General features: G+C 32.2%; 1 protein-coding gene across 2 annotated transcripts in view; it reads right to left on the bottom strand.

The window, feature by feature from the left end:
- Window positions 1-15,600, bottom strand: part of Slk (STE20 like kinase) — a 61,114-nt gene that overhangs the window by 10,449 nt on the left and 35,065 nt on the right. The window contains exons 9-14 of one of the 2 annotated variants that reach the window (XM_046450162.2): window positions 14,133-15,539; window positions 11,692-11,822; window positions 11,452-11,575; window positions 9,722-9,901; window positions 7,129-7,221; window positions 274-403 (exon numbers count right to left, since the gene is read on the bottom strand). In XM_046450162.2, coding sequence (XP_046306118.1) covers window positions 274-403; window positions 7,129-7,221; window positions 9,722-9,901; window positions 11,452-11,575; window positions 11,692-11,822; window positions 14,133-15,539 — 2,065 coding nt within the window. The remainder of the gene's footprint in view (window positions 1-273; window positions 404-7,128; window positions 7,222-9,721; window positions 9,902-11,451; window positions 11,576-11,691; window positions 11,823-14,132; window positions 15,540-15,600) is intronic. The other variant, XM_046450163.2, reaches the window with a different exon arrangement.

Below are 15,600 nucleotides of genomic sequence, written 5' to 3'. Positions count from 1 at the left end.
GCTGGGGGTTATAGGTGTGTACCACCATGCCCTGAGCCAGCCTTGTTTTAAGTGTTTATAGTCACTTCTACTTTCATAAAGGAAGTCTATATCTTGTAGTATTTCTTAATTTTAAAAGACTTTTTTCTCATTTACTAAAGAAAGATAGCTTTCTTTAACTTTCCCTTTATTGCCCTAGCAAAGTAAAACATTTAAATATTTCCAAGGTATACCTCGACAATGTTTCTGAGATACCATTTTATGTATACACACTTGCTGTAAAACTTCATATACCTCTCATGAGCTGCTGTTTGTTATTCAGGCACTCTCTCTCGATATTAGCCAACTCTGCCTTCTGCTGTTGGATGATCTTTTTCAAAGAGCCATCTAATTCTTGTTGTTGCTTCTGAACAAATTCTTGTTCCTATTAGACAGTTAACCGTCAGTTAATAAGTGTCTACAGAACTAAATATCCATTTATTTATATGACTGTATATATTAGTAATTAACAAGATTTCTTTTTATCTTTCGGAGGTGCTGGGAATAGAATCCAAGATCTTGAGCATCCTAGGTGAGCACTCTACTACCACTGTTAATCTTATTAACTTCCCCAGCAGTTAACAAGATCTCTAAACCAAGTTTACAAAGTTAGCCAGATTTTAAAATCACCCAAATTATATAGTGCATATGTAGTATACATGTATTAGTCATCCAATTCAACTTTGAAAAAAAATTAGAATGCATAATATTCTAAATTCACTATTAAGAATGACACACATTCATAATTAAAATGCCCTATTACACTAGCAGCTTTTGGAAAACAATAAGTTTACAGCTTCTAAAACTGACTATTCCCTCTAATATGGAGCAACTCCTTCTAATATGGAATGACACGAACAAAAATATATAAGAAATGTCTTTTAGGAAGAAAGGCAATGAAAGAGCTGAAAAGTAAAACAAATGTCAGAATTTTAAACTTTATTTTTCTAAGAAATAGAGTAAGTGAAAAATACTAAGCCTGCACAACAAAGAAATACAGTTTCTATTTTCTATAGCCTATTACAAAAGAAGAACAATAGTTTCAAAACTTAATAGAATGTATGACTAAAGAAATATAAACTAGGATTAGAAAAGAGAGTTACATATAAATATATAAATAAAATTCTTATAATCACAAGATTCTACCAACATGTTTGGGGTTTACTAATTCATTCAACAAGTATTTGCTGAGTACATATGACATGCCAAATTTATGCTTTAAAAAAAGTAAATTTGGATCTCTATCCCTCGCTTGGCAATGATAGCAATTGGTGATTAACTCAAGGGATATGCTGATCAATTTAACTGTGGATTTAGGGTTGAAGCAGCACTTTACCATAATCCCCCCTCCTGTATATCTAAGAGAAGATCAAACCCCAAAATCTATTTTGGAACCATTTGTTGGGTTTTGGACAGTCTGACAAGGTCTGAATCACTACTAACCTGGTCCTGAGTGTACATAGTAGTCTAGCAAGTTCTTCAAAATATTTGCCTTACAATAATGTCTCTGGAAGTGATCAGTTCAGGCTGTTTCTTCAAAGTAATTTAAGTCATAAGTGTTGCTGTTTCAGCATCATTTGTATTTTAGCATGAATACAAATATACAGTAGCAGAAAAAAAAAGACTAATGGGTTGCCTCTTCAAAATACAATTATCTGCTTATCTACAGTTACCTATACAACTTTATCATAGGCAAAATTTTTCAATGAATACTTAAATTCAATAGGACTAAAGAAGTGTGCCCTGAAGCAGCTAATACATAGAAGGTAAAGGGCTAAAATGGTTATATACAACCAGGTAGAACTAATGGTATGCTGCTACAAAGGTAAAAATCTAGAATATGGAGTTTTAATTTTATTAAACAGATGCAAAATCTCCATGCTTATCTTTCACACAATTACCACAAAGAGAGTTCAAGATTCTTATTTTCTAGCCAGGCATGATGGCACATACCTATAATCTCAGCAGCTCAGAGGCTTAAGCAGGAGGATCACAAGTTCAAAGCTGGCCTCTGCCACTTAGTGAGGCCCTAAGCAATTTATCAAGACCCTGTTCCCTGTCTCAAAATAAAAACTAAAACCAGGCTGGGGATGTGGCTCAGTGGTAAAGTACCTCTGAGTTTAATCTCTGGTACCAAAAAAAAAAAAAGATTTTTTTCCCCTACAATAAATATTTGTAATAAAAATTGTTTCTCTAACTTCAATTACAGAATTTCTATATGCAACTTGTTTAATAAACTTATAACCTGCAGATATATTAAAGGGTTTCTTTTGTTTAACATTTTTAGTGTTGGTTTGCAAAAAGGATTTTTAAAAGATGCCTGCATGAGGAAAGATGATAGAATGAGATGGACATTATCACCCTAGGCACATGTTGGCTGCACATATGGTGCGACTCTACATCGTGTACAACCAGAGAAGTGAAAAGTTGTGCTCCATTTGTGTACAATAAATCAAAATGCATTCTGCTGTCATGTATAACTAATTAGAACAAATTAAAAAAAGAAAAAGAAAAAATACCTCTATGGACAGAATCAATGGTCTAACTTAACTAGTATATACATATGAAGACTTGAAGTCAAATGCAAAGGTATAGAATGGAGTCAGTAAATGTGCAATTTCTTATCTATGCAATTTTGGGACATATTACTATAATACATTTATATGTATAGATTACACAAAGAGGTCAGGTCCAAAGAAAACCTTCATTCAGCATTCTGTAAACGCTGGACATTGCACTAAAGTTATAGACTATTAAAATTAATAAAAGACAGTTTTGCCTTCAAGGAGCTTCTACTCTATTGGTCCCAACTACCCCTAGTCTTGGATTGTCAGTTCCTTCCCTTAGTATCATACTTTCAAAAGTTCAAAATTAAACCACAGAAAACTCAAAGCTGGAGATAAAGAGTCCAGAAGCCATGCCCTACAATGACTAACAGTACTACAGAAGTGTACCCTAAAGCAGCTAAAACATAAAGGGTAAAGACAGTTACATAGAAGCAGGCAGAATTTTTACCTTCAGGTGCTCCAGAAGGTAAAATAAGGATCACCAAATAAAAATTAAGGTAGGCAGTTACAAATCCAATAAACAGATGCAGTTTCTAACAATCAGAGTTAGCAAAGAACCCAGGTGCCTCGGAGTTGAATAAGCAAGCAGGATCTGAACAATGATGTAGTCAGGTATAATACACAAATAATTTTTTATGTTAAAGCTAAAAATTATCTGACAATGTCCTTCATACACAAATTAATATATTTCATCACCTCAAAAAAATGAAATTCTACATTATAATACATTCATTAAATTTTCTAACATCAAAGTCCAAGTACAATACATTCACAATGGAATTTACAATTAGAAATTACTCTTAAGAACTTCTAAGAGAAATTAAACATTTCAAAAATATTGCACAAATTACCTTTTAAAAAAAGATGTTTAAATCACTAGAAATAACAAATAAAAGACAACAAAATAACTCAAAACTATTAAGACCAAAAGTCATTTTTTAAAATGGGTACATAAATTATAAAATGAGTGTCCTTTAAAAGTACACGTTTAAATTCTATTAGGGAGTTTTATAATTAATTAAATTACTATAAGCATTAAAACTACAACTTTGGGTTCTAGAAAACTATAAGAAAGAAATATGATATACCGGACTATTTGATCATTTTAACTCAGATTTGCTCAAAAATGGTAATGATCAGAAAAGTGATCGTAATTCATAATTTCTCCCTCGTTAAAAAAATATTTTGCTTACTCTTTTAGAAGATGATAAGACTTGGACATCTGCCAGTAATTTAAAAAAGAAAGTCTAATTTTGAGAGGGGGGAAAAGGAAGGGTTGAAATCAAGCTGTATTCTCTCTACTCCAGTTGTATATATCAAACCACAAATAAAAATTAAAATTTTAAATGAACTAGTCTTCCCTATGGAAACTGTGAGAAAGAATACAGCCTAAAATTCCAGACTTAATTTACAACTATAAAGAATAGCAACTCACTGTTCATTATTAAGAATTTGAACAAATGAAAACTAGAGTTAAATCTAAAATCACTACTTTTACTATGGCTTTTCTGACCATATCCATAATTAAAACATCTCCATAAACATATGCAATCAAAAGGTCACTTCACACAAAGATAAAAATCTGATCACAGCATTCAATTTCTCACATGTGCAAAGCTTATAAAATACTATTGCAAAGATATTTTACTTCTTTAAAAAGATGAAGATTTCAAATTAAAATTTGTGGTGGAATAGATAGAAAAAAAGAACACTGTATTAGAAGTGTTCTAGTTCCAGCTCTTCCATTAATTTCTTATGTGACTTTAGGCCAATCATTTAGTCTTCTGTGACTCAATTTCTTCATCTGTATAATAGATACATTCCATCCCATTTTAGGATAGTGGCAGTGATAATCAGATGTGAAAACTCTCTGAAGAATAAAGTTCATGTCAGGCTATTATTGCCAATACTGACATTATCATCTATCAGTCTTCTAGATTTTAGCAAATGAAGTCAACAATGAAAAGGCACATGTGAGTCAAAGAAAGAGTGGGTAAAACAGGAGAAGGCATCCTCCCACAAGCACGCGGGACTTACGTCCTGCATTTGGGCGTTGAAGACTGCACAAGAGGACAACTGAAAAGACTGAATCATGACCTGAGCAACACCCTGTGGATCAGAATACAATGCACCTCCCAGATGAGAATATATCTGAATGACTTTCATAAATGGAATGAGTAATTACACAAATGTTAATTTCTCGGAGCCTAGATCAACTCAATTGACAGAGGGGCCTCTTTCTCATGCCTTGAATAAAGTTTTTGAACTAGACCAGTGGTTTCCAGACTCTAGTGTGTTGCCATTGTTTTTTTTAAACCACTAGTATTCCCTTTTCAAAAACTCATCCAAAAAAATCTTTATAAACAGATTTAAAAAGTGGTGCTACTTTAGTTGAGATAGAATCAGGGACCCACAGACCCAACATTCCTTGACTTTTGAAGAGCTCTTGGGAGAACAGACTGAAAACCACTGGACTAGGTGATTAAATATGTTCTAGCTCCACAAGAATATAGCTAATATTTCTTAATTCTAAAAAGAAAAAAAGTTTAAAATAGACTGTAGAGTTATCAAGTTTTAGAAACTTTGTCAAAGGAATAAATACTTTTGAAACCTGTTAGATTTTAAACACTTCATTAAGTTTACAGAAAGAATTTACTATTATTTTCAGCTTTAGTTGGAAAATATAAAAAGCCCACAAAATTCAATGAAAAATCACCAAGAAGACTTATTAAAGCAAAGAATCACCTAATTCATTCTACACTAAATTCTCAGATTCAACTCTACAGTTTAATATATTACCTTTTAGAATTTAAATGAACTTAGAATTTAAATAGTCTACATTATGTTATAAGGCAAGCTATATTGTTATTTATTATATGGTTTGAAATTCAAATTAAGCAAAAGTAGGTATGTGGCCATCAAGGAATTCATCTTTACTTTAGTCACAAGAAATGGCTAATAACCACTGTACCAAGTAGATGAGAGTTTAGATGAAGCACAGAGTGAGAGTGAGTAGCTTAAATCAGAGGTAATATGGTATGTTGTACGGAGATTCAATATATGAAATATGCATATAAGTCCCCCCTTTTCTGGATGAAAATATTGGCTCAACCAGTAATCAGATGTGTGATCCTGAGAGTCACTCAACATTTCTGTTTGGTTACCTTACCTCTAAAATGGGAGTAATGTTTATTCTGAGATTGAATTCAAATATTTAAAATTTAGAACAGTGCTTGGCACATAGTAAATGGCTAAGCATTACCTTAAACTAGTAATCCTTACACCAGGCCAAGATGAAATCTTTCACTGCCTCATAGCAAGCAAAACAAAGGGCAAACTAATTCTACTCAAGTAAGTTAGTGGTACTAAAATCTTAATTCTAAGATTTTATTTTCCTTATTTTTCTTAACATTATAATATTCTCTCCTCTGAAATGATAGCAACAAGTAAATGGCAAATTTAAAATATCTTTACTCGGCACAAAAAACATTAATGGAAATCCATGTCACTGCCTCCACTAGTTTTTGTTGATTCTGTTTCTTTTTATGGGGTCTATAAAATCTAAAAATTTGTGAGTCACTTTTTGAATCACATAAAACCATATTAAATGGATAAGTCAAAGTAACAATTAATATGAATCCATATCTCTTCTTTGTTTAACTGACATATGCAAACTTAAAATTGAATTTATTTCTCTTTCCCTTCAGGCTTAATATGAATTTAAAGATTCTTAGTATAAGAACTTTGTAAAGCTACATGCAGTGGAAAATTCTGTTAAAAATACTAATTTATTGGGCTGGAGATGTGGCTCAAGAGTGAAATGCTTACTTTGCATGGGTTCAATCCCCATATTACAAAATAGAAAAAAAAACTAAAACTAATATATCTAGTTTTGTAAATAATGTCCACATGTTAAGATAAAGCCTTATCATAACCTAGAATCAAGTTTATTTAACTCCATATAGGTAAAAATTGTCTATTTAATTTCTCGATTTTGAATCAAAGAGATAAACAATATACTTAACATTTAAAATCTGAATTTAAAATTGTTTATGTGGTCAAGCTTAGAAGTAATAAATGTTTGATCTACCATTTAACATTACCAATTTCCATTTTTCTTCTAACTTTGAGCTTTATAGAAATAATGGCCTTTTATTTCCATAAATAATGGCAATCTTTTCCTAAGCACAATGCTTATATACTCACCCTCTATTTTTCTGTTCTAAAAGTCTGCTATCAAACATAGGCATTACTACATAAAATTTAAGATTCCATCATAATTAAAATTTGGATAACAGTGGATTTTGCATATATTTGTTTCTTTCATCTTAAGTCAACTTTCTAAACATTCCACTTGATCATATCAGCAATTTAAATGTCACCAATAGTGTGAACTTAGCACTATGAAAAGAAGCTGGGAATCTATGGATGCGGAGAAGTGCGACTTAATGATTACAGTTGAAGTCTTCCCTTTCAATCACAGTTTACTGAACTGAGAAAATGCTGCTTTCTGTTTTTAGTAGCATTAAGCTGCTGCTGTTACCTGAGCATGCTGGCTTTGTGCAAGCTCCTCTTTCCTGCGTTTCATGAGCTCTTTTCTCAGCTCTTTGGGTGCTTTCTCCACTTCATTTATAACCTACAGTGTATAAGCATGCAGGAGGTGGAGATATAATGCTTTCTCCACAGCAAGCATTTATGTGAGCAGATAAGCTATAGGTCAAATATTCAAGTTGTTAGAAAGTTTCTTTCAACATGCATTAGCATAAGTGTTAGTTTGGTGAAAAAGAATAAAAGGATAGAACATGCTTGATCTCAGTGCAGAAAGGTACACTGTACCATACAAAGGTTAATTAGTTGCTTAATTATCCCTATATATCATTTTCTCTCTTAAAAAGACCCAAAGACAATCAGTGAAGAATTACTCAGAACACTAATGCTGAAGTAAAGATGATAAGCTCAACTGACCTTGAAAGATCATAAAATTGCAAATGTTTTCTACTGACATTGTTTGAAATACTGGACATAAGAAAAGTTAATGCCATTTATAAAAGTGCAAATTTTCATAACTGGCTTCATAATACCAAAGAAATAACTCTAAATGAAATCCACATAATGAGACTGAAAAAAAGAAAAGAAAAAGCAAATCTTACAGTATACAAAGGAGAAATAAATGGATAATAAAATACACCTTTTTATACATGGTGAGATTAAATGAACATAACTGATGACTTTGTGGAATTAGAACAACATTCTCCTTTGCTGACAATTTATTAAGCTTGTCAACTTTAAAATCAGTAACATGAGTACTCTAAAATAAGTTTAATAAACTATGATTTATTATAGTTTATCATATATTAATAATATCAAATATACTTATTAATATATTAATAGTATAGTAATACTATTATAATTACTATACTAATAGTAATTAGTCTATTTATTAATATAAAATATATTATAAAATGAAGTATATTTTAGAGTTCCTTCTTTAAAACATTTCAAAATCCTAGATATGAATTCCATCTACCAATATAGATCTGTAATCTAACATGAAAAGCAATCATAAATTTATAAGTAGAAGCACCAAAGAAACCAGATTCCAAATCACCACATGCCATTGATGGTCCAAGAAAGAGACTGATTTTGATGTAATAGTGCACTTAAAATTTCCCATCAGTAATCCCTCATGAAACCAAATCACCAATAAAAGGAAGAGACGCCCCAAATGCAAGAAGTTTAGCAATAAGGGAAAAATACATAATATAGTTATTTAAAATATGCAATCATGATCTCAAATATGTTCACCAGCTAAAGTTCTACCTCAAAACAATAACTAAAGGCTTATTTATTTAGGATTAAGTTATATATTTACCCATAAAATATTTTTAATCTGATACAAAGAATAGCCTCTTAATCAAACTACCCATGGTTTCAAGAAAAATTGCAAATACCCTCATCATGGAATATACAGCAGTTCTATATAAAACATATAATAAACAGTAATAAAATTAATTTTTAGAAGTGGTAGCTTCATCTACAAACCATTTTATTCATCTTTACCTAAAGAAATCATACACACACTATATTTATGAATCTTCAATTCTATCCCATTTTAAGCACATCCTTAAGATTTAGAAGCATTGTTTGAATTTCTTCATAATTTAAATATTAAAGTTGATAAATCTGAGTATTTAAGAAGTATAAAAAAAAGAGAAAAAGCATTCACTAGTTGAGATTTTTTTTTTTTTCCTGGTCCTAATAGAATTCATTATAATTATTTCCCTGGGGTCTTTTAAATCATGAAAAGGTTAACTCCTCCTCCTACTGAAGATGCAGAATTAATCATAAAATTATCTCTGAAAATTACTTAGGACACAAAGGTCTTGTGGTTTTAATTTGAGGACACACAGACACAACAATATATGGAAATCCTTCTTACAAACTGATGACACTCTTTTATAATAAATAATACTACAAATAAATTCTACAACAATATGGAAAGATTTCAGGAAAGATGGAAAAACTCATTCTAGTCAAATGACTTTACATATATTTTGCAGTTTTGATTTTTCAAACTACGTTGCAATTTGATAAACTTAGATATTATTTTTTAAATTTCAAGTTATTCAATTGTTTGGGACAATGTCTAAGAAAATCAATAAAGCTAATCAAGAAAAACTGTGCTAAAAGTATGAATTAAAGATGACATGCAAATAATTAATAAATAATAAAATGAATTATAGTTGTTTCAGGGAAAATAACAACAAAATAAGTTTTCTTCGAAAAAAAGTCCTATGTAAGTAAGGTCTTAAGTGTTGCATTAATAAAAGAGGAATGGTAGATTAGAACAAGGACTAGATTTTATTTAAACATTCAGTTCAAGGTTTAGCCAGACATTTAGTGTCAGTCTGTGAACCTGATTAGGCCACTGAAACCTCTTTAACTCTAGTTTTCTTGGCAGTAAAATAGGGATTACATCTAACTTTACTGCTACCATCCCGCATCACTGTTGCAAAGACAGGCCTAAAGAAAGACAGCACTATTTGACTCTCATTTATTACTCCTAATTCCTCAGACAGCATTAAATTTACACTTTAAAAATAGATTTAAAAATGAAAAACAGTAGTTACACTTACCTCCTTCTTTCGGTTCTTCAGCATATTCTGAAATTTGGATAGCTCTTTTTCTTGTTCTCCTTTAATGCGTTTGGCTTCATCTCGTAGGCGATTTGTGTGTTCTTGTTCTAGTCGTTCAATAGTCTGTTTCTGCTGCTTTTCTAGATTCTCAATTTCCTGGTCATATTGTCGCTTTTTACCCTGTAAAACAATGTACTGTAATGTAAGATCATTTAATTCTATCACCCATATTAACTCATTAGTAAGTACAGTGAATATGTTTACTAAGAGCACATAACTAGTATTTAAATTTAGTAATATGATATAACTTTTGCCATGATGAACAAATCAAATGAACTAAAACAGTTTACAAATTTTTTCAAAAAAATGAATAACATTTATAACATGTTAAATATTTTTACTTCTACTATAGAGGTAGCACAGTTTTTAAATTTTTTAGAGAACCCAGAAGAATACCCAGTTGCTTTGAATTTACTCAAGTAAACTAGAATAATATCAGTATTCATTCAATAAATTTGTGTTTTTGTTAATCAAAGGGTTCATTTGAAGTCATTTTAATAACATCATTTGTCATTTTTAGATTTACTTTTCTTCATTATGACTCTTAACATTCTATTCTATTGAAACAAAATTTGAATTATATATCTACTCTTTCAACAAAAGACTCATGTAATATTTGAATAATAATGCAATTTTGAATAATAGGTATGGTTAAAATATTTGTAAAGGACATTTTCTTTTTCAAAGAAACTTGAAAACAAAACATTTTGGAAAAGAGAATATAACCAGTTTTCAATGAGGAAAAAAAACTTCATTATTTTCTTAGGAATTTGTATTAACAATCTAATACAAGTAATCAACAATGCCACACTTCACACTAAACAATCCTTACCACTTAAAATTACAACACAGAAAAAGGACTATATTTAAAACTTGAATACTATTTCGAATGATTTTTTCTAACCTACCTTAAGCCATACATTCAATATAAAGTTATCAAAATTTTGTATCACATTAATAATTCCTTTTCTGGGGTTGGGACTGTGGCTCAGCGGTAGAGCACTTGCTTAGCACATGTGAGGCCCTGGGTTCCATCCTCAGCACCACATTTAAAAAAAAATAAAATAAAGATATTGTGTTTAACTACAACTAAAAAAAATAAATATTAAAAAATAATAATAATTTCTTTTCCAATTCTGGATACAAATAAAAAACAATTACCCTTGACTATTCAGCAATGTTTTCTTTAGCTGCAATAATAAGGAAATGGAAGCTTAACTATGGGAGCCAGTGAAACAAGTAAAGTTTGAAAAGGGTCCCCATAGGTTCTAACACTCTGCCAGCTTTGAAGAAACTGCTCTAGAAGGGTTAAAATTTTGGATTCTACACTGAAAGGTTGAATTGAAACACTGAAAAATTATCTGGCAGTAGATACATCTAAGAACTTCATAAACCATCTATTGGTTTCATGATTCTAAGTTTTCATGACAGATTTTATCTGGGAAAAAAATCATCACACGATAAATCAGTAAAAAGATTGGGATTCTTTAAAAAAAAAATAATAATTTTTTTAAAACAGGCATCCAGAACACCAAAGCAATGAAGGCCAAAAATACATACAAGACCAAGAACATCTAATAATCAGAGAACAAATTCTGAAACCTGCTGGTGGGTTTTATTAAAAGCATTAAATTTCATTAACAAAATGGCACAAAAATCTAAGACTTTACCATCATTTCTTGCTCAAAGCGCCGGAATATTTGTTCTCGTTGTTGCTGCAGCTTGCTATTGAGCTGTTGCTGGGCTCTTTGCTCTTCTTTCTGAAGAAATCTTAACTCTCGAAGTTCCTGACGTCTGTGACAAAAAATAATAATTAACAACAGAGAGGAAGACAGAAAAAAATTACACCTATGAAATAACATTTTTTAAGACCCAATTTTTAAATGAAAAAGAATATGTTGTCTACTCACCTGAGAAACCTCAATTCCTCAGTTTTGGAGTCACTGTCTGTAACTATCTTCGATGTTGTTACACTCACTTCTACACCATCGACAATAAATTTGCGTGTTTTCTTCAATGTTTTCTTTTGTCTTCTTGTTTCCTGAGTGAGATTTTTACTTTAGTTAGGTTTTATGTAAGGAATACTGAAGAAATGAAACATTTTTTTCTTCAAAAATAAAAATAGGGCTGGGGATGTGGCTCAAGCGGTGGCACACTCGCCTGGCATGCACGGAATGCTGGGTTCGATCCTCAACACGATATTAAAAAAAAATAGAGTAAAGATATTGTGTCCACCTAAAACTAAAAAATAAATATTAAGGGGCTAGGGATGTGGCTCAAGCGGTAGCGCGCTCGCCTGGCATGTGTGCGGCCCGGGTTCGATCCTCAGCACCACATACACACAAAGATGTTGTGTCCACCGAAAATTAAACAATAAAAATTATTAAAAAAAAAAAAAATAAAAAAAAATAAATATTAAAAAAAAGTTAAAAATAAAAACAGATGCACAGCCCTGACAATTATACATGTGAAATAAGAATATAAAGCAGGGAGACTAGCCACTAACCCTTAAACTTTGACCTCCGAACTCCACCTCCTTTATGGATAAATTCAATTTTTTTAAAAAGTAAAATTGGGCATTTTGATTACATACATACATAACTTCTCTGACACTACATAATTAGGAACAAGTAAATGTTTTACATAAATGGATAATTAGTATAACTTACATATCAACCACTTTTTCTTCATCTTTTCATTTTTGTGATTTCTCAGATACCTCTGCCTTTTTACTGACAAAACACTTCAAAATGAATTCCTGGGACTTATCCCTTAAAATATCTAAATCTATAAATCTGAGGGCAGCTGGCAATTTTTTTTGAAAAGGTTCTCTGGTAAGTTTAAACACTGTCAGGACAGGGAATCAAAATCTATTTAACCAACAGCAATAATGCCAAAAGCACTCCTCCACTAGGGCCAGGGTTGGATGTGTGATTTTATAATTACTAGAAAGACAGTGCCTCTACTATACCCCAAAGCACCTGACCTGCCTACTAGCTACTACCTAAAAACTCTTTATCAAGACCTTTTTAAAAATTCTGTTAATTGCTCAACGGGCACCCAAAATCTTTTAAATGTGTACAGAAATAACAGAAATCTAAAACTCCTACAAACACATTTTGATAAACCCAAATGTGTAAAGAACATACTTGGTTTCAATATGGAGAAGGAGGTTATAGCAGAAAGAGCAAAAGTAAAAACACTAAACTCAAAATGCATTAGCATTTTACGGTTTGCCTCTGGCACCTTTTGATTACCTTTCTGAAAATTCTCTTACTCTTTCATCCTCCAGGACCCACAATCTTCATGCTCCTCTCCCTAGCCCTGGGAAGCTACTACTGGACTACAGTAGCCTCCCCAGACTCCCTCTAAAATTGAACACTGGCATGCTCCAAAAAACTAATCTGCCTCCCTTAATCTCCAACTTTCACATTTCTTCAGTTTCTCCTAAAGTATCCACAATTACTATCTCCATAATTCTCATAGAAGAATTTGCATTTTTAAAAGAGGCTACTAGGTCAGTGAATGAATTTTGGATTGGTGGAATTTCAGTTGGCAAAACAAAACAAACTGAAGAGAAAAGAAAAAGAAGAAAATCCAGGCCAAGTAACACTTTGGAGTGGACAAGTAGGACAATCAGTCGTTCTGTGGAGGTCTGTCCCTATGGTCAGTTTTCCTACGTTGCTTATGCTTGTCAATCTCCTTTTATTTATTAACCCAAAATCTCTAAGAAGTATTTTCCGAAGGGTAATTCATAGCTCAACCTATTGGAACCCCACAGGATCCTTTGTTACAGATACTGATTATCAGGACCCTTCCCAGATTTCTACATAGCTCCCCTCATAATTCCTAAGCACACCAAAGACTTGAGAATTATGCTCTAAAAGCTCCAAATGTTCTAGGTTTTAGTTTTTGGTTTTATTTGTTTTCCCACCTGTATAAGCCAATGGTAAGTGGAGGATTGTTTACCTCCTAAATGTGCTTAAAAATAGATCATTCTTTCAATTTCTCAGTTCTTTCATATATTAGTCATCATTCCTCAAATCGCACCTAGATATGTACAATAAAAGACTGTAAATCAAACTAAGCAACCATATACTGTAATTATCTACATTAGGTGTACAAAAATAGGTAGGTCCTACCAAAAGACTAAAAGAATATAATCAAAATCTCTCTTCCTGGTTCTTTTTAATTGATTGCCTTAATGACCAAGAAAGAACTCAGAAGGTTAGTATTATTACTCTGATTTAATGCTGCTTTATTTTCAAGACATCAATGAACTCTAAAATTGCCAAAATGACAAAAACAAAAACAAACAAAAAAACCCAACCAAGGACCCACATGTACTTACTTGTAAAGATATTGACCCACTGTCTTTAGTTTTACTTAGGAAGCTAGAGATGGATAAATTCAAGTCAATGCTGCTATTATCAGCAGTGGAACCAGTGCCTGAATCAGTATCATTTTCCTTCTGATTCTCAGATTCTGGTAGCAGTATGGTTTCAGTTTTTGATAAAGCACCTATTTCTCCTTTATTTTCTGCATCTTCAGAGTTGATATTAATACTGGGTATTGAAACAGGCTGAGGTTCACTGGGCTTTGAAGTTGCAGGAACTTGAGGTTCTATTTCAATTGGCACTTCACGTGGAATTTCTTTCTTCTCTGTCTCTATCTGAGCAGTGGCTTCCTGAGCATCCTGAGTTTCACTTCCTACAGCCTTTTGTTCAGTATCAATCACTGCACTTCTGACCTCTATTTCTTCAGTGCCACTTAACTCACTAACTTCCTCAACTTCATTTGTCTCTGGTTCTTCATTGGTCTCCAATATGTTCTCTGAACTGTTGACTAGTTGTTCTTCACTTTTAACTTCTACAGATCTTTCATCTACATCTTTAGTCTCAACTATTTCTTTAGTAGGAGGAACCTCCTTAGTACCACAAACCTCAGGACCTTCCATGGGCTTATCTATTACTTTCTGGGCTACTTCAACCACTTCTTTCCCATCATTAGTCTGAACAACCTCAATATTGTTTTCAACTGCCTTCTCAGCAACATTTGTTGCCTCATTTGTCACTTTGCTACTATCTATCACCTTGCTACTATCTACCACGTTGCTACTATCATTGATCATATCATTTTGAGTTCTGTCATCTTTTTCCAATTTCTCTGGGGTGTCCTCCTTTGTAAGCCCAACTTCATTGTCAACTACCAGAATATCTGCCTCTTTTTCCCCAGTCTCTTGAGAAACTAAATCAACTGTCTGAATAGTAGAATCTTTCATTTCTTCAGATTTTATAAATTTATTTTCAAGTATCTGTTGTTTATCCTGATCCTTTTCTCCCTCCTGTTTCCAATTATGTTTGTTATTTGTTTCTAAAATTACTGTTACATTATTCTCTTCTCCTTCATTGACTGAATTAATGCCCACAGCTGCCTGATCTTCTATGTCAGGCAGATTTTCCAACTTGAGTCTCTTGTCTCTCTCACTGTCCTGGATTACTGTTGGTCTATCATGGTATTCAGACACAGCTTCTAAATGAGCATCATTTGTATCTTCGTTAATACCCTCCACAGCCTTTTCAGCTTCATCAGTGGTGAGTTTTTCATTAAGAACTTTGCTGCTAAAATTATCCCCAGAAGAATTGCGTTCTGTTTTTTCTGAGACAGACTCCAAAATACAAGCATTTTGTGAAAGTTTATCTTCTTCCGAACTGGCAATACTAAGGTCAGAGGAAGCACGCTTACTTGCAGGTATTGGCTAAAAAAGATTTTATACATTTTTAATGTTAAAACAGGATTCAAGATGGTGATCAAAACAA

This window comes from Marmota monax, unplaced genomic scaffold, assembly GCF_021218885.2.
Source record: "Marmota monax isolate L192 unplaced genomic scaffold, Marmota_monax_Labrador192_F-V1.1 WCK01_AAM20220418_F8-fsc00004, whole genome shotgun sequence".
NCBI lineage: Eukaryota > Metazoa > Chordata > Mammalia > Rodentia > Sciuridae > Marmota > Marmota monax.
The sequence above is the reverse complement of the archived record's forward strand: the minus strand, read 5'-3'. Positions and strand labels throughout refer to the sequence as shown.